The sequence below is a fragment of the Melospiza georgiana genome, chromosome 5 (assembly GCF_028018845.1).
Source record: "Melospiza georgiana isolate bMelGeo1 chromosome 5, bMelGeo1.pri, whole genome shotgun sequence".
Lineage (NCBI taxonomy): Eukaryota > Metazoa > Chordata > Aves > Passeriformes > Passerellidae > Melospiza > Melospiza georgiana.
Genome location: NC_080434.1, coordinates 68391720 through 68410240, shown reverse-complemented (window position 1 = coordinate 68410240; position 18521 = coordinate 68391720). Strand labels below are relative to the sequence as shown.

The following is an 18521-nucleotide window of genomic DNA, read 5'->3' as shown; positions in this document are numbered from 1 at the left end:
CGCCTCGGGATTGCATCACGGCCCTACCGGAACAACGTCACGGCTCCGGTTGAGGCCGCCCCGCCGCCATGTTGGGTGCGGGCAGGACGGCGGCCCGCAGGGCCCTCACGGAGCGGGACCGGCGCTCTTCATCCTCTCCCGCCGTCCCCGCCTGCCGCAAGGCCGTGGGCTCGGCCGCCCACCGGTGCTCGTCCCGCCCCTCACGTCGGGCCCCTCCTGGCGGCCAGCTTGGCCCAGCCCCCCGGATTAGCGAGGGCGCGGCCTAAGCCTCTTTGCTGCCGCCGCCCCCGGCATGGCCCGGCATGGACGCCGGCGGCGCTGAGCGGCGCGGCGGAGAGCTTTGCCTGCAGGTGAGGCCGCTCGGCACGGGGGGGCTCGGACACCCCTCCCGGGACAGCGGCGGGGCCGGGCCGGTACCGGGGTGGGCGGGGGGGCACCGGGCCTAGGCTGTGCTGCGTCTCCATGGCAACGGTACGGGGCGCGGGCGGGGGAGTGGCCAACCGTGGCGAGCACTGAGGGGGCGTGGCCACAGCGGGAGCCGGTTGGGGGCGTGGCGCGGGCGTGGTATGCGCGATAGTGGGCGTGGTCACGCGTGGCCCCGCCCTTCGCACCGGCCCGGGGGTCCTGAGCCCCCCGTACCCCTCCAGGTGGGCGACGCCGGTCTGGGCGGCCTCATCCTGCTGCTGCTGACGGCCCGGCCGGGACCGGGCGATGGGGCTGCCCGCGGGGACCCCCCCGAGCCCGGTGAGACCCCAGGGGACCGCGGGGAGCACAAGGGGGTGTGGAGTTCTGGGGGGGCTGCGGGGATCCCGATGGGGTGCGTGGTCCTGGGGGGAGTGTGGAGTGTGGAGGATCCTAATGGGGTCCAGGGTCCTTGTGGGGGCATTGATGGCGTGTGTTGGCTGTGGGGACCCCAATGGGCAGTGGGGTCCTGGGGATCTCGGGGTTAGGGTGGCAGTGGGACAGCGATGGGAGGGTGCTGCCCCACAACAAGGTTTTCAAACTGGGGGTGCCCACCCTACACCGTGGTCCCCACCCCATCCTGAGGGTGCCGTGCCCCCAGGCGGGTCGCGGGGGCCCCTGGCGCGCTCCTTGCAGCGGGCAGAGGCCATGCTGCGCAGCGTCACCCCGGGACTGCGCCGCCTGCTGTCCCCGCGGTCGAGCCGGCGCGGTGACACCGACGAGGACGACGACGAGGACGAGGACGAAGCCGCGTCCATCGTGGTCCCGCTGGAGCAAACCTTCCCAGCTCTGCGCCGCTGCCTGTGCGTCTGGGAGGACCCTCGCACCGAGACCTTCCTGGGCTACGTGCGGCCCCATCCCGGTGGCGGCGGCGCCGGTGACTTTTCCGAGGACGCCGTGCGGCGGCGTGTGGCGGAGCGGGGAGCGACCCTGCACGCGCTGCTGCAGCACCGCCACCAGCTCCGCCTGGCCCGCGACTTCGCTCGACGCCTCAAGGCCTCCTCCGACTTCCTGCGACGGCTGCAGGCGTTACCGGAGCCCGGTGAGGCGGCGCTGCCGGCGCTGCGGGAGCTGTGCGCGGAGCTGCGGGCGCACGCGGGGCACTGGGCCGCGCTGCTGCGGCGGCTGCGGGCGGACGCGTGGCTGCGGGCGCTGCCGCAGCGCCGGGGCCAGGCCGTGCTGCACGTGCGCTGGGCGCTGCTGCTGCCCGCCGTGACGGCCGCACGCCTCACCGGGCACCACATCGAGGCGCGGCTGCGGCAGCTGGGCCGCCCCGGTAATCCCGCCCTGGCTGCTGAGGGCCTGGCTGAGCTCTTCCAGGGGCTGGAGATCTACAACCGCACGGTGACGGCGCTGGCCGAGGAGCTGGGCCCCGAGGTGAGGGCGCCCGGTGCCTTCACGGTGGGCGCGGTGCTGCGGCTGCTGGCGGCCGAGCGCGGCCGGGCCGTGGCCCAGAGGCTCCGGCCCCTCCTGTGGCCCCAGAGTGGGGACGTCAGGGATGGACACGTCCGCTGGGAGGATGTGGGGGTGCCATGGCCACCCGCGGCTGAGAGGGACACAGAACCTTCTGGAGCGGTGCTGGCGGCTGAGCTGCAGGCACTGTGCCAGGAGGACGAGGAGCTGATGGGACACGTTTTTGGGGCGCTGGTGGCCTCAGCTGACAGCCTGTGGCAGCCGGTGCTGTCAGAGAGCCCCGAGCCCGCGGGGCTGCGGCCGGGCAGTGCCGGGGGCTGGAAGGCCGTGCGGTGGCTGGACGCTGCCCGCGGCCCCGTGGCCACCACCCTGAGCGCCCGGTACCGCCTGCTGCTCTGGGAGAATGTGGGAGCTGTGCTGGGGGACAGCCCGGGCACCCCTCCTGCCACCCCCAGTGCCACCGTCACCGCGGCGTGGGAGCTGAGCCGTGCGCTGGCTGTTGGTACGTGTGGGGGTACGGGGGGTGTGGGGTCCCTCGGGGTGTCACTGTGCCACGCTGAGCCCTGCTGTGTCCCCGCTGTGTCCCCACAGCCCGTGTGCCCGCTGAGTGTCGGGAGGAGCTGGGACAGCTCTGCCTGCAGCTGCTGTGCCGGGGTGTTCTCTGCAGCTGGGACACGGGTATGGGGACTGAGGGGCCACAGGGAGGGGTCAGGGTGTGGGGTCTGGGGTACAAGGTGTGGGACAGAGTGTGAGGCACTTGGTGGATATGGGGTCAGGGAATGGGGTATGCCATGAAGGGTTAGATATGCGATACGGGGTGGGGTGTGGGGTGGAGTGTGGGGTCTGGGGTACAAGGTGTGGGGCACTTGAATATGGGGTGAGGGAATGGGATATGCCATGAAAGGTTAGATATGCGATACGGGGTGGGGTGTGGGGTGCAAGTGGGAGATGTTGGGGCATTCTGACTGTTTCTCCTCCAGATTTTACCCGTGCTCTGGGCTCAGGGCTCTCAGACAAGTGCTTGGAGTCCCCAGGAGGGTCCCCAGGGCCGGGGTGCAGTCGCACAGCCCAGCAGCTCCAATGCCTCTTCCCAGCCCTGGCGCTGGCCCTGCGCTGCCTGCGCCTGCTGCCCGCCCGCCCGCACGGTGAGAGGGGTCTGGGGAGGGGGGCAGGCGGCTCTGGGGGTCCTGCCTGTGCTGACCCCCGCCCGCAGCCCCCCCCGGGGGTCTCTGCCTGCGGCTGCAGGTGCTGGGCCGGTGCCTGGCGGCGGTGGCGGCCGCCCACGCGTGGCTGACGGGCCGGGCCGGGCGGTACCTGGCGGCCTGGGCACTGCCTCAGTTCCTGCTGCTCACCCAGGGAGACCTGCAGGTACGGGGGGCACAGGGGGCACCGGGGGTACAGGGGGCTGGGGGGACACAGCAGGGCTGGGCTCACTCCCCCTGCTCCCCTCCAGGTGCTGAAGGCAGAGGCAGAGCAGCTGATGCTGCAGGTGAGCAGGACCTTCCCAGAGCCAGGGGACATTCCTGGGGACAGCCCCCCTGAGCCACCCCCCAGCCTGGGATCCCCGTGGGAGCTCCAGCTGTGCCGGCAGATCCGTGACGTGGCCAACAGCATCCAGGTGTGGTGGGGCTGTGGGAGGGTGGTCTGAGCACTGGGATGCCTGTGTCACCTGTGTCACCTGTGTCACCCTGTGCCCTCTGTATCCCAGCTCTTCTCCGGGGACGTGCTCTGGATGTTCTCCACCAGCTGCAAGCGGCTCTCAGCCGAGATCTTTGACCAGACGATGCCTCTGGGCCGGCACTGGCGGCTCGGGCCCCGCGCTGGTGGGTGCTGGGGCTGGGGGGCTGGGAGGGGATTTGGGGGGTCACTGACCTGTGTCCCTGCGTCCCCCAGAGCTGCCCAGCTCCCCCAGCGCCTACGCGGCAGCCGCGGTGCAGGCGGTGCTGGGGCAGGTGCTGCAGGGTGCCCAGGCCCTGCCCCACGATGCCCAGGTGCCCACCCTGGCACGGGTCACCACAGCCTTCCTGGAGGCCTGGATGGATCACATCCTCACCCGACGGATCAAGTTCAGGTACTGGGAATGGGGGGGCATGGCCTCTGGGCAGTGCCAGGGGTCCCAGTGGGGTCCTGGGGGTCCCAGTGGCAGCTTCAGAGGTCCCAGTGGCATCCTGGGGGTCCCAGTGGCAGTTCCGGGGGTCCCAGTGGGGTTCTGGGGGTCCCAGTGGCAGTTCCAGGGGTCCCAGTGGGGTTCTGGGGGTCCCAGTGGCAGTTCCAGGGGTCCCAGTGGGGTTCTGGGGGTCCCAGTGGCGTTCTGGGGGTCCCAGTGGCAGTTGCAGAGCTCCCAGTGGCAGTTTCCAAGATCCCAGGGGAGTCCTGGGGGTCCCAGTTGCAGTTCCAGGGGTCCCAGTGGTGTCCTGGGGGTCCCAGTGCCAGTCCCAGGGTCCCAGTGGCAGTGCTGGGGGTCCAATGCCAGACCAGGGCAGGGGGCTCAATGGCAGGCTGGGGTCCCACTGATGGTGTCACCGTGGGGGTCCTGGGGGTTGTGGTGACAGTGCCAGAAGCTCCGTGGGTCATGATGGGGTGTGCTGGCAGTGCCAGGATCTCGGTACTGGTCACAGCGTGTGGTGGCGGTGCCGGGGGGCTCTGTGGTGTCCTGCTGGGGGTTCCGGGCTCGCACCCCCGCGCTGACCCCCGTGCCAGCCTGCAGGGTGCCCTGCAGCTGCGGCGGGACTTCGAGGCCGTGCGGGAGCTGGTGTGCTCGGAGCGCTCCGGGCTGGCCCCCGAGGCGCGGCAGGCGCTGCGGGCCCTCTGCGTGTTCCGGCACACGGACACGGCCGTGCGCTGCCTCCTGCAGCAGCCCGGGGGGCTCGGGGGGCACCCCCGCACCTGGGGCAGCCTCCGGCGCTGCTGTGAGAGCGGGACGGGCCGGGAATGGGCTGGGGAATGGGGCGGGGAATGGGGAATGGGGTGGGAGGGGATGGGGCGGGGAATGGGGAATGGGGTGGGAGGGGATGGGGAATGGGCTGGGAGGAGATGGGGCTGAGATGTGGTGGGATTGGGATTGGGATTGGGATTGGGATTGGGATTGGGATTGGGATTGGGATGAGGTGGGGTGGGGAATGGGCTGGGAGGGTGGGGAATGGGCTGGGAGGGTGGGGAATGGGGTGGGGCATGGGGAATAGGGTGGGGAATGGGGAATAGGATGGGGAATGGGCTGGGAGGGGATGAGACAGGCGGGGATGGGGTAGGATGGGGATGGGATGGGGTGCGTATGGAATTGGACAGGGTGGGATAGGGATCGGGAGGTTGGGACGAGGGTGGATGGGGACAGAGAGAGGGACCAGGATCTGGATGGGATTGGAATGGGGATGGAGTGGGGGTGGGGTGGGATTGGGATGAAATGGGGGGGAGATGGGATGGCCCAGGGTGGAGGATTGGGACTAGGATGGATGGGGATAGGGATAGGGAGAATGGGACAAGGACTGATGGGGACAAGGATGGGGATGGGGAGATTGGGACAAGGATGGATGGGGATGGGATTGGAATGGGGATGGAGTGGGAATGGGAATGGGGTGGGATGAAGATGAGATGGGGTGGTGATAAAATGGGAATTGGATGGGATGAGGTGGAGTGGGATTGGGATGAAATGGGATGGGATGGGGAGGACTGGGACAAGGATGGATGGGGACAAGGAGAGGGACAAGGATGGGGATGGGATTGGAGTGGGCTGGGATGGAATGGGACAGGACAGGTGGGATAGGGATCAGGAGATTGGGACAAGAATAGATGGGGACAGGGAGAGGGACAAGGATCTGGATGGGATGGGGATGGGAATGGGGTGGGGATGGAAATGAAATGGTGTGGGATGGAGTGGGATTGGGATGAAGATGAGATGGGGTGGTGATAAAATGGGAATCGGATAGGATGAGGTGGAGTGGGATTGGGATGAAATGGGATGGGACGGGGAGGACTGGGACAAGGATGGATGGGGACAAGGAGAGAGACAAGGATGGGGATGGGATTGGAATGGGGATGGGTGTGGGATGGGACAAGGTGGAAGAAGGAGAATGGGACAAGGACTGATGGGGACAGGGAGAGGGACAAGGATCTGGATGGGATTGGAATGGGGATGGGGTGGGGATGGGGACGTGATGGGATGGGATTGGGATGAAGATGAGTTAGGGTGGTGATAGAATGGGAATCAGATGTGATGAGGTGGAGTGGGATTGGGATGAAATGGGGTGGAGATGGGACTGGGTGGAGAATTGGGACAAGGATGGATGGGATTGGAATGGGAATGGGGATGGAATGGGACAGGATGGGATAGGGATCAGGAGATGGGGACAGGGAGAGGGACAAGGATGGGAATGGGATTGGAATGGGGACAGGAACTCCCATCAGAAGCAGGACCCAGCCTATCCATCTATCCAACCTATCCCAAACCTACCCATCCCTTGCCAGGCTCAGACGAAGGCGCCCACCCCCTGGAACCATCCTTGGACCCTCTCCCTGGCCTGGACCCTCTGGAGGGGCTGGGCCCAGTTCCAGGGACCCCCCCTGTGTCTCCAGAGGCCGATGTCCCGTCCCGGCCCGAGTCCCCGTTCCCGGGCAGCCAGCAGCAGTGGCTGTCCCTGCGGCTGCACCGTGCCCGCCGCTGGCGCGTGCCAGGGCTGCCGTGCGTGGGGAACAGCCCCGAGGGCTGAGCTGCAATAAACCTGCAAACACCACCGTGGCTGTGTCTGCGGGTGGGACAGTGGGGTGTGGGCTCTGGCATCCCTGGGCTGTGATCCTGGGATTCCAGCTGGGACCAGTTGCTGGTGGGTGAGCCGGATCTAATTGGGACTTTAGTGGGGAGACTGGTGGGGACTGGGGGTGCAGAGTGGGATTCCCTTGGGGTCCTTGGGGGCACCGCGGGTGCCTAGCTGGGGTTCCAGGGTGATCCTAGGGAAGGCTGGGAGTCCTTTGGGTATCCCCGGAGAGATCAACGGGCATAACAAACCAGACGTGAGGAGGTGGGCTGGGTGGCAGGGCAGCTCGGGAACACCGTGCGGTGTCGTTGTCGCCTCGGGGTCACTTTGTGCCAGCGGTGTCCCTGGGAGGGCTGAGCCTGCTCCTGGTCCTCCCGCCCGCCAGGGGGCGCTCGCAGAACGGGCCTGGCCGCAGCTGGCGCAGCGCTTCCGTCACCAGCGCGACTGCCCTGATGGCGGGCGAGCGGCGGCGGCGCGGCGGGGATGGACCCCGGGAACGGCCCCGGGAGCGGCTGCGGGACCGGGACCCGAAACTGCGGCAACAGCAAAAACCGCAGCGAGGCTCCGGGCGGGGACGGACGGCGCTGGCGCTCACAGCGGCGGCGGCAGCGCTGGCGCTGTGTCTGGCGGCGGCGGCTGCCGGGTGGAAGCGGTGGAGCGAAGCCTCCCGCCTGGTCACCCCGCACCCCGCGCCCCCCGCCGTCCCCCCCGGTTCTACCGGGCCTCTCGCGTCGCCCACCTATTTCTGGGGCACGTACCGGCCTCACGTTTACTTCGGGATGAAGACGCGGAGCCCGCGCGCTGTGGTGACCGGTGAGGGGCGCGGGGGGCTCTGCCCCGGCCCGGGGCTCGCCCGGCCCCGCTCGCACCCCGAGGCCGCCCCTGACACCTCCCCGCCCCTCCAGGACTGATGTGGCTCCAACACGGCGGCAACCTGCGGCACACGAGCGAGCAGAACGACGGCGTGTCGCGATACGGGTGGCTGATGCACGACGGGGAGAATTTCGGAGTGCAGGAGATCCGTGATGAGGGGCTGCTGCTGAGAACCGAGTTCGTGAAGCAGCCGGGGGGAGACCACGGCGGCGACTGGAGCTGGCGGGTCACGGCAAAGATGGAGGTGAGGGGGTAAAAGTGGGAGAGGGGTTGGGATGCCGGGGAGCTTTTGTCATCCTCCTCTTCCTCCTCCCCAGGGCAAGGGCCCGGCCCCTCTCCTGTCCCTCTTCTTCTACGTGGCCACAGACGGGCAGGGGACGCTGCGGCCGGTGCTGGAGAACGGGACACGGCTGGCGGCTGTGGCAGGGACGGCGGAGGAGCTCGGGGACTTCACCCTCACCTTCCTGCCGCCCACTGGGGAGGGCGGGGAGGGGCCCAAGTACGCCAGGTGAGTGTCTGGGCTGTGTCCCCTCCATCTGCTCCCATGTCCCCACCGTGTCCCCCATCCCTGACTCTCCTGTTCCCCCAGCTACAACTTCCTGGCCGCGGGGGTGCCGGGGCTGCACCGCCTCACCGACCTGGTCCGGCACAGCCTCCGCGAGAGCTCCGTGTTCTCCCCGCCGGGCCGACCCCGCCGCCGCTTTTTCGGGGTGTCCAGCACCGGGGGGCTGCCCGGGGAGCCCCCGCGGGGGCAGCTGCTGCTGCACCAGGTGACGCTGGAGCCGCCGGCGGTGCTGGAGGTGACGCTGGAGTCGGGCAGCGCGGCGGGGGCGCGGCAGGGCCGGCTGGCGGGGCCGGCGCTGAGCGCGGCGCTGGCCCGGCACGCGGCCGCCTTCGAGCGACGCTTCGAGGACACTTTTGGGCTGGGGACACGCGGGGCGTCCCTCCCGCAGCGCCGCTTCGCCCAGGCCGCGCTCAGCGAGATGCTGGGCGGCATCGGCTTCTTCCACGGCCGCTCGCTGCTGCGCTCGGAGCACCGCGAGGAGCCGCTGCCCGGCATGGAGTCCGTGCTGTTCACGGCCGTGCCCTCGCGCTCCTGCTTCCCGCGGGGCTTCCTGTGGGACGAGGGCTTCCACCTGCTGCTGCTGGCCCGCTGGGACCCCGCGCTGGCCCGCGACATCCTGGCCCACTGGCTCGACCTGCTCAACGCCGACGGCTGGATCCCGCGGGAGCAGATCCTGGGGGAGGAGGCGCGCTCCCGCGTGCCCCCCGAGTTCGTGCTGCAGCACAGCGAGACGGCGAACCCCCCGACGCTGCTGCTGGCGCTGGAGCGGCTGCTGCCCGACGCGCCCCTGCCCTACCTGCGCCGCCTCTTCCCGCGCCTCCGCTCCTGGTTCGAGTGGCTCAACCGCACGCAGGCCGGCCCCGAGCCCTTCACCTTCCGCTGGCGCGGCCGCGACCCCGACCCCGAGCGCTTCCTGAACCCCAAGACTCTGTCGTCGGGGCTGGACGATTACCCCCGCGCCTCGCACCCGTCCGCCCAGGAGCGGCACCTGGACCTGCGCTGCTGGATGGCGCTGGGCGCCCGCGTGCTGGCGGCGCTGGCCGAGCGCCTGGGCGAGCCCCGCGCGCCCTATCGCGACATGGCCGCCGCCCTCAGCGACAACGCCCTGCTGGAGCGGCTGCACTGGGCACCCGAGCTGGGCGCCTTCGCCGACTTCGGCAACCACAGCTCGGCCGTGGCTCTGCGCTGGCACCGCCCGGCCCCGGTGCCCGGCCGGCCCCCGGCGGCCCCGCAGCTGCGGCGGGAGGTGCGGGAGGCGCCGCGGCTGCAATTCGTGGCGGCTTTGGGCTACGTCAGCCTGTTCCCGCTGCTGCTGCAGCTGCTGCGGGCGGACTCGCCGCGCCTGCCGGCGCTGCTGGGCTCCATGAGCAGCGAGCAGCAGCTGTGGACGCCGTTCGGGCTGCGCTCGCTGGCCCGCGACAGCCCCTTGTACCTGCGGCGCAACACCGAGCACGACCCCCCCTACTGGCGCGGCTCGGTCTGGGTCAACATCAACTTCCTGGCGCTGCGGGCGCTGCACGGGTACGCGCGGGCCGAGGGGCCGCACCGGGAGCGAGCGGCAAAGCTCTACCGGGAGCTGCGGCAAAACCTCGTGGCCAACGTGTTCCGGCAGTACGAGGCCACCGGGTTCCTGTGGGAGCACTACCGGGACAGCGATGGCACCGGGCAGGGGTGTCACCCCTTCGCCGGCTGGTCGGCGCTCGTGGTGCTGGCCATGGCTGAGGACTATTGATGTGGGGGGTTCCTGTGCCCCCTGCCTGCCTGCCTGCCTGGAGCGCTCAGGGCCAGGGGAGGTGTTGGGGGGCAGTGCCAGAGCCCCCCTGCCTCCCCTGCAATAAACCTCCATGACTGTGGCCTCTCGCCACCTGTGTCAGGGTGTCACAGTGTCACCTTTGCTGGCCCCCGTGCCATGGGGGGATGTTCTGCCCCTTCCTGTGGAGTCAGGGGTCACCGCTCAGCCCAGCGCACCCACCACAAATGTCAGTGGTACTTCACATCTCTTTAATGGTGAGAGAACGCGCCGGGACCTCCCACCCACCCCCGTGGGGCGATGGGGCCCCCCCGGGCAGCAGCACCGGGATCACAGGGGAGGCCCCAGGAGCTGTTTGGAGGGGAGGGGGCTCCAGCAGGACCCCACCACACTGCAAGGTGGGCATCACTCGGGGCGAGGACCCCCAGGGATGAGTCCAGACCCCACTCAGGGGTCCTGTGGGGAGGCTCAGACGGGCAGCACAGGTGAGCCGGGCCCCCCACCACCCCCTGCTCCCCCACAGCCCTCAGGCTCACCCTCCTCCTCCTCCACACCCCGGCCCACCTCGATGCCCGAATCCCCCGTGAGCCGCCGGTGCCGCCCGGGGCATCCCCCCGGCACAGCTCTGCCCGCGCCACCCTCACCCCCCTCGGTGTTGGAGCAGCGGTGTCCCTCGGCCTCACACAAATCCGGGGGCGCTTGTTTGGGGGGACCCCCGCGGGCCGGCAGCTCCTCGGGCAGGGGCAGGTCCCAGCTGGCACCGGTGCCGGTGCTGCTGGAGCCGTAATCACGGCCGGTACTGCCACCCCCCGTGCCCGGGCCCGGCTCCGGGTCAGTCTCGTCGGTGCCCGGCGCCGAGAGCGAGGAGCTGCTGGGGGAGGAGGCGCAGGAGCAGCCGCAGGAGCAGGAGCTGCAGCCCCCGGAGGAGCCCGGCGACAGCGAGGGGCTCCCGGGGCTGTAGGGCGGCGGCGGCGTCCCGGGGCGCTGCGCCACCTCCTCGTACGCCGGCAGCTTGAAGGAGGCCAGCAGCCCTGGGGACGGGAGAGGCGGGGTCAGGGGACACCGGGGGGACACCGGGAAACGGCCCCGAGGGGATGGAGATGGAGGGCACAGGGCTGGGGGTGTACATGGGGACCCAGGATAATGGCGGGTGGCACAGGGGGTCCTGACTCACTGAGATCCCCCGTGAAGAGGTGGGGTATAAGGGGCTGGGGGTCCCGATTCACTGAGGTCTCCACCCCCCGTGGGTTTGGGGGTTCGGGGTAAATCGAGCAGCCGGTCACTCACGGAGGTCCCCCGAGGAGGGCGGGTAGTGGCAGGCACCGTGGTAGGCGATGAGGTTGATCTCACGCTGCCGCTGCTGCTGCTGCAGGCGCAGCTTGGCCCGCCGGTGCCGGAAGGCGCAGCAGCAGCTCAGCAGGATCAGGATGGTCCAGAGCAGCCAGAACCCTGCGGGAACGGGGCGGCGGAGCCGGTTCACTCCGAACCCCCGTGCCCACCGAACCCCCGGACCCCCCGTTCCACACGGGGGATCCCCCAGAACCTCCCAGAGCCCTCAGTCCCGCTCAGCTCCTCCGGAGACCCCAGCCCCGACACAGCCCCTGAGCTCCCCGGAGTCCCGGCTCCTCCCAGAGCCCTCAGCCCGCCCGGAGCCCCCGTTGTTCCCCTCGGTTCTCCCGGGATCCCCCCGCACTCACACCACAGCTCGTAGTAGTAGGTGCAGCAGCCGCTCTCCCCGCAGCAGTGCCCGGTCTCGCACACGTAGGGCCGGTTGTTCACCCCCGGGCAGAACTCCCGGGCCTGCGGGCACGGCCGCACCGTCACCGCAGCCCCGCGCGCGGCCCCCCCAGCCCCGGCCCGCCCGGTACCTGCGGGTGCTGCCGGCCCAGCAGCGCGGCCCAGGCCCCCTCGGCGCTCCCGGGCCGCTCCATGGCGCCGCCGCCTAAAGCCCGCCGCGGCCCCGCGCCCGCCCGGCCGCGGCCCCCGCCGCCCGCAGCAGCCGCCGCCGCCCCGTGGCCGCTGCCGCCGCCATCGCGGCCCCCGCGGCCGCCGCCGCCCGGGCCGGGGCCGTCGCCGCCGCCATCACGCCCGGCCCGAAATCCCGCCCCCGCGGCCACCGTCGGCCAATCAGCGGACGCTCCGCAGCCGGCAGCCAATCGGCGCCTCCGCCGCCGCCCGGCTGCAGCCAATCGCTCGTCGTCTGCCTGAGTCTCACGCCCAACAACAGAGACAAAGAAGCCGAGCCCCGCCCCCTCCATGATTGGCGGCTATGGCGACCAACCGGAGACAGAGCACCGCCCCCAGGCTCTGACTGACAGAGGCGCTCGCCAATGGCGGCCCAGTCCTAATCTCGGCGGAGGGCGCGGCCTCCCGGCCCGCCTCGGGGCGGGCATTCGGCACAGCGCAACCAATTGGCGAGCAAACCGCCCTTCGTCAGTCTGATTGGCAAAGCGTCCGACCAATCAGCGTCGCCGCTCTCCGCCGGGCAGGGCCACAACCAAGGGGCACTGCCGGAGAGCGCCCCGCCTACTCGGGACGGACCATAACGCACCGCGGGGGGGAAGGAGTTGGGCTATTCCATAGCTGGGGGAGGACGGGTCTGTACCACAGCGCTCCCGGGGGGTGTCGGACTGTACCACAGCGCTCCCGGGGGATGTCGGACTGTACCACAGCACCCCCAGGGGATGTTGGATTGTACCACAGCGCTCCCGGGGGGTGTAAGACTGAACCACGGTGCTCCCGGGGGTGTCGGACTGTACCACAGCGTTCCCGGGGGGTCGGGCTGCTTCCCCATCCCAGCAGACCCACACACGGCTCCTTCAACAACAGCTTTTAATCAGCTCCGCCACCTCAGGACCACCCTCTGTCCTTGCCGGGGTCCCCAACCCTCCGTGTCCACCGTGGAGAGCCCGGAGCCCTCTGGAGCTCCACATCCCAGGTTCCACCTCCGTTTGGAGGAGCTCCAGGTGTCCATGAGGAACTGCGGCTCTCCGGGTGGCCTGGCCAGAGCCTCCGTATCCATGATGGACATTCTGAATCTCCTTGTTCTGGCCCCACGTGGAAGGTCTGGAGCTCCCCACAGCGCAGACTCACAGGTTCCTCTTCCAGCCCTCTGTGTCCGTGTGGACAATGCAGGAACTCCACATGGCCGGGTGGTCTGGCCCTTCTATCCACGGCAAAGCTTCCACAGCCTCGGAGAAGATCCACAGCGCCCCAGAGAGGATCCATAGACCCCCAAAGAGGTTCTGTACTCCCCGCAGAGGGTCTGTAGAGCCCACAGATGCTCCATAACCCTCCAGGGAGGGTCCATAGTCCCCTGGTGAGGGTCTGCAGCTCACACAGAGGGTCTGTAGCCCCCCCAGAGTGGATGCATAGCCCCTGGTGAGGGTTGGTAACCCCACAAAGGATCTACAGCCCCCTCAGAGAGGATCCATAGCCCTCACAGAGTGTCTGTAGCCCCTTGGTGAGGTCCTGTAGCCCCCTCAGAGGTCCCGTAGCCCACCACAGATGGCCTGCAGCCCCTGCAGAGGGCCCAGAGCTCTCCTCAGAGTGTCCATAGCCCCCCACAGAGGTTCCATAGCCCGCCACAGAGGATCTTCAGGCCCCCCCAGAGGATCTGTAGCTCCCTGGTGAGGGTCTGGACCCCCCATAGAGGGTCCATAGCCCTTCAGAGAGGATCCACAGCCCCCTCAGAGGATCCACAGCCCCTGGATGAGGTCCTGTAGCCCCTAGTGAGGGTCTGTAGCCCCCCAGGGAGGATCTGTAGCCCCTACAGAGGTCCCATATCCCCCTGGTGAGGGTCTGTAGGCCCTGGCGAGGACCCATATCTCCCCTCAGAGGATCTGTAGCCCACCAGAGAAGGCCTGTGGCTCGTCTCAGAGGTTCCACACCCCCCAAGAGGATCTGTAGCCCCCTAGTAAGAGTCTGTAGCTGTCCTTAGAGGGTCCATAACCCCCCAGAGAAGACCCATAGCTCCCCTCAGAGTGTCTGTAGGCCCCCTCAGAGGATCTATAACCCCTTGGAGAGTGTCTGCAGCCCCTGGTGAGGACCCGTAGCTCCCCAGCGAGGATCCATAGCCCCCTGCAGAGGATCTGTAGCTCCCTGGTGAGGGTCTGGAGAGCCCCTCAGAGGATCCATAGCCCCCTGCAGAGGATCTGTAGCCCCCACAGAGGGCTCATAGCCCCTTGGTGAGGTCCTGTACCCCCCCCAGAGAGGTCCCGTAGGCCCTGGAGAGTTCCCGTAGCCCCTCCCCGCTCTCAGCCCGCGCTCTGCAGCAGCTGCAGGTTGCGCCGGTAGCAGCCCAGGCTGCAGAGGGGCCGCCCGGTTTGGGCGCAGCTGTAGCGCTTGGCGTTGCCGCAGCCGGGCACGGCGCAGGGCTGGGCGGGCGGCGCGGGCGGCGCGGCGGCGGCCGCGGGCGCCGGGAAGCCGGCGGGGAAGGAGACGGTGACGCCGTCGGCGGCGCTGCGGTAATGAACCACGGGGCACGGGGCGGGCCGGGCGCGGCGCTCGCGCAGGGCCCGCACCTTGGCCTTGTGCGTGCGCGTCAGGCGCTCGATGGTCTGGTTCTTGCTCTCCTCGGCCTTGCGGGCCGCCTGCAGCCGCCGGCGCCGCGCCCGCTCCTCGCGCTTCTCCCGCATCTCCTCCGTCACCTCCTTGGCCTTGGCGCCCATGGGCAGCTGCAGCAGGGGCTGGCTCTGCTGCTTGTGCAGCAACGCGCGCTGTGGGGTGAGGAGGGGGTGAGGAGGGGGGTCTGGGAGGTAGCCCCAGCTCCAGCTCTGCCCCACAGCGCTTCTGGGCTTCCTGCAGCCCTTCCACATCCCCTCAGTCGTGGCCCGTTGGGTTAGGAGGCTCCCCAGACCCCCCTCAGCTCAGTTCCCCTCTGGGTCTGAAGCTCCCTGAGCCCCCCCAGTCCCACCATCCCTGCTCTGCAGCCCTTCCACACCCCTCAGTCACACACCAGAGGCTATGAGGCCCCCCCAGTCCCCTTCCTCCTGGGTCTGGAGCTCCCTGAGCACCCCCAGCCCCTCTCCAGGCCTCCCCAGTCATGCCTCAGGGGTTATAAGGCTCCTCAGTCCCCCCTCAGCCCAGCTCCCCTCTGAGTCTGGAGCTCCTCCATCTCTTCCACATCCCCTCAGTCGCTCCCCAAGGGTTCCAGCTCAGTCCCAGCGCAGTTCTGGGCTTCCTGCAGCACTCTCAGCCACCCCCAGCCCTCTCCTGCAGACCTTCCAGGCTCCCTCAGTCATGCCTCAGGAGTTATGAGGTTCCCCTGTGCCCTATCAGCCCAGCTTTGTCCTGGGTCTGGAGCTACCTGAGCACCACCAGTCCACCCAGCCCTGTCTTGCAGCCCTTCCACATCCCCTCAAGGGTTCCAGCTCAGCCCCAGAGCAGTTCTGGGTTTCCTGCAGCACTCCAGCCACCCCAGCCCTGCCCTGCAGCCCTTCCAGATCCTTCCAGTCATGCCCCAGGGGTTATGAGGCTCCCCAATCCCTCCTCAGCCCAGCTTCTTCCTGGGTCTGGAGCTCCCTGAGCACCCTCAGTCCCCCAGTCCTGCCCTCCAGTCCCCCCCAATCATGCCCCAGGGGTTTTGAGGCTCCTCAGTCCCCCCCATCAGCCCAGCTCCCCTTGGGGTCTGGAGCTCCCTGAGCACCCCCAGGCCCTACCAAGATCCCCCCAGTCCTGCCCCAAGGGTTATGAGGGTCCCCAGTCCCCCTCAGCCCAGCTCCCTTGTGGGTCTGGAGCTCCCCGAGCCCCCCCAGCCCCTCTCCAGCCCCCCCAGACCTGCCGGGCCGTCAGGAGGGACTCGTCCACCTCCCTCTTGATGTCCCCGTTGTCATCCAGCTCCCCCCTCTCCAGGGCCGCCAGCCAGCGCCGCTCCTCCTCCTCCTCTTCCTCCTCCTCTTCCTCTTCCTCCTCCTCGCCCTCCTCACGGGCAGGGAAGCAGCTCTCGGGGTCCAGCTCGGGCAGCGGGGAGGGGGCCAGGTTGCTGTCCTCATCTGAGGGGAACAGCCACAAAGTGGGGGTCACAGTGCCCTGGGGGGGGGGGTCCAGAGCATCCCCTGCCCACCCAGCCCTCACTGTGAGCCCCCCAGAGCCCACCCAACCCTCACTGTGAGCCCCCCAGAGCTCCCCCTGCCCACCCAGTCCTCACTGTGAGCCCCCCAGAGCATGCCCTGCCCACCCAGCCTTCACTGTGAGCCCCCCAAAGCATCCCCTGCCCACCCAGTCCTCACTGTGAGCCCCCCAGAGCTCCCCCTGCCCACCCAGCCCTCACTGTGAGCCCCCCAGAGCTCCCCCTGCCCACCCAGCCCTCACTGTGAGCCCCCCAGAGCTCCCCCTGCCCACCCAGCCCTCACTGTGAGCCCCCAGAGCCCACCCAGTCCTCACTGTGAGCCCCCCAGAGCATCCCCTGCCCACCCAGCCTTCACTGTGAGCCCCCAGAGCCCACCCAGCCCTCACTGTGAGCCCCCCAGAGCATCCCCTGCCCACCCAGCCCTCACTGTGAGCCCCCCATTTTCCCCTCTCCCTACCCAGCCCTCACTGTGAGCCCCCAGAGCCCACCCAGCCTCACTGAGCCCCCCCAGAACACCCCCTGCCCACCCAGCCCTCACTCAGAGCCCCCCATTTTCACCCAGAGCTCCCCCATTTCCCCTCACCCCTCACTCTGAGCCCCCCATTTCCCCCCACGCCCACCCAGCCTTCACTCTGAGCCCCCCCCCCATCTCCCCTGAGGGCTCCCCCTGCCCACCCAGCCCTCACCCTGAGCCCCCCCAGACCATCCCCAGCCCACCCAGCCCTCATTGTGAACCCCCAAAACCCACAGTCCTCACTCAGAGCACCCCCAGAGCCCCCACAGCCCACCCAGCCCTCACTGTGAGCCCCCATAGCCCACCCAGCCCTCACCCTGAGGCCCCCCAGACCATCCCCAGCCCACCCAGCCCTCACTGTGAGCCCCCAGAGCCCATCCAGCTGTCACCCTGAGCCCCCCATTTCCCTCCCTGCCCACCCAGACCTCACTCTGAGCCCCCCCATTTCCCCCCAGCCCTCACTGTGACCCCCGCCACGTCCCCCCGGTGCTCACCCAGCCATGCCCGGTACTGCTCGATGGGCACGCTGGGCTCCTCCTCATCCCCCGCCAGCAGCGGGGACGGCGAGTGCGTCCCTTCGGGGACCACCGTGAACGTGGGGACACTGCGGGGGAGCAGAGAGGAGTTTGGGGGGGACACACGGGACAGGCCCGGCCCTTCCTCCCCTCATCCTCCTCCTCCTCGCCCATTTTGTGCCCAGGCTGTGCCCCCCGCTCCCCCCTCACCTCTTGGTGCCCAGGATTTGCCCTCCCAGCTTAATCCGGAGCCGCAGCCGTGGCTGCCGAGGCGGTTCGGGCCCCGGGGCCGGCCCGGCCTCGTGGTGGTGCCGTTTCTTGTGCTTTTTCTTGTGCTTCTTGTGCTTCTTCTTGTGGCCGCCATGGCCGCCCGCCTCGGCCTCCTGCCCTGTGAGGGGGAACGCGGGCTCAGCGAGGGCTCCCCGCGGGCTCTGCCGCACCGGGGAGCGATCCTGCAACACCCCCGGGCCCTGCCCGGCCCCGCGGCCTCTCACCGTGCCCGCCGGCCTCCATCGCTCCCCGCCGCCAGGCCCTGCGCATTCGCCCGCGGGGGACCCAATTCGGGACGGACCCACTTCCGGTCAAAACTCACTTCCGCCCGGCTTGGCTGCCGCCCGTTATGAGGGGCTGGTGACGCTGCCGCCGCCATCTTTGAAATGGGCACGTTGTGTGCTGTCCCGGGGGAAACCGGTGCCAGGGGTGCTTTTGGGCCGGCCGCGGCAGGTGTGTGAGCTCAGGTGAGGTCAGGACAGGGTGAGGAGATTTGGCTTCATCAATCCATAGAAATACCCCCAAAAACCACCCAAAAACTCTCAAATACCCACACAAATATCCCAAATACCCACGTAAACCCCTCAGATACTCACCCAAATATCCACACAAAACTCTAAAATACCTACCCAAATACCCACACAAACCCCTCAGATACTCGCCTAAATATCTCAAATATCTACACAAACCCACCAAATACTCACCTAAATATCTCAAATATCCACAAAAACCTCTCAAATACCCACCCAAATATCCACATAAACCCCTCAGATACTCACCCAAATATCCCATATAATCACGTAAAACCCTCAAAGTCTCACCCAAATATCCCAAATATCCATATAAACCCCTCAAATACTCACACAAATATTCACAAAAATCTCTCATCTGAGAGTGGATCCCATCCATCCACACAAAATCCCAAAAAATCCCTCCCCGGGATGCCAGGATGGTGCCTAGGGCAGCAGGAGGAGTTTTGATTTCATCAATCCACACAAATATCCCAAATATCCACACAAAACTCTCAAATACCCACACAAATATCCACATAAACCCCTCAAATGCTCACCCAACACCACAAATATCCACAAAAAACTCTTAAATACCCCCAAATATCTAAGATATCCACACAAACCCCTCACATACCCACCCAAATATCTCAAATATCCACAAAAACCCCTCAAATACCCACCCAAATATCCACACAAACCCCTCAGATACCTATCCAAATATCTCAAATATCCACACAAACTCCTTAAATTCTCACCCAAATACCCACATAAACCCCTCAAATACCCACCCAAATAGCCCAAATACCCACCAAAAACTCTTAAATACCCC

General features: G+C 68.0%; 4 protein-coding genes across 4 annotated transcripts; 2 read left to right on the top strand and 2 right to left on the bottom strand.

Moving 5' to 3' along the window:
- Nucleotides 1–38: 38 nt before the first annotated feature.
- On the top strand, nt 39–6596 carry CCDC142 (coiled-coil domain containing 142). The gene is made up of 11 exons (XM_058025222.1): nt 39–350; nt 648–744; nt 1064–2377; nt 2467–2553; nt 2856–3020; nt 3089–3243; nt 3329–3493; nt 3584–3698; nt 3769–3946; nt 4576–4784; nt 6337–6596. The coding sequence occupies exons 1-11, from the start codon at nt 303–305 to the stop codon at nt 6576–6578; spliced, it is 2775 nt and encodes a 924-aa protein (XP_057881205.1). The 5' UTR covers nt 39–302; the 3' UTR covers nt 6579–6596.
- A 479-nt stretch (nt 6597–7075) lies between these two features.
- Nucleotides 7076–9934, top strand: MOGS (mannosyl-oligosaccharide glucosidase). Its single transcript, XM_058024623.1, has 4 exons — nt 7076–7436; nt 7529–7740; nt 7814–8004; nt 8086–9934. Exons 1-4 carry the CDS (start codon nt 7076–7078, stop codon nt 9791–9793), a joined length of 2472 nt encoding a protein of 823 aa, XP_057880606.1. The 3' UTR covers nt 9794–9934.
- Nucleotides 9935–10041: 107 nt separating this feature from the next.
- Nucleotides 10042–11764, bottom strand: WBP1 (WW domain binding protein 1). The gene is made up of 4 exons (XM_058024328.1): nt 11680–11764; nt 11509–11611; nt 11099–11260; nt 10042–10842 (listed from the first exon to the last, which is right to left on the bottom strand). Exons 1-4 carry the CDS (start codon nt 11740–11742, stop codon nt 10280–10282), a joined length of 891 nt encoding a protein of 296 aa, XP_057880311.1. The 5' UTR covers nt 11743–11764; the 3' UTR covers nt 10042–10279.
- An 870-nt stretch (nt 11765–12634) lies between these two features.
- Nucleotides 12635–17559, bottom strand: INO80B (INO80 complex subunit B). Its single transcript, XM_058024327.1, is given in 6 exon segments — nt 12635–14529; nt 15590–15804; nt 16890–16999; nt 17121–17298; nt 17405–17489; nt 17491–17559. Coding segments are annotated over 6 exon segments (1119 nt in total). The 3' UTR covers nt 12635–14067.
- Between the last annotated feature and the right edge of the window lie 962 nt (nt 17560–18521).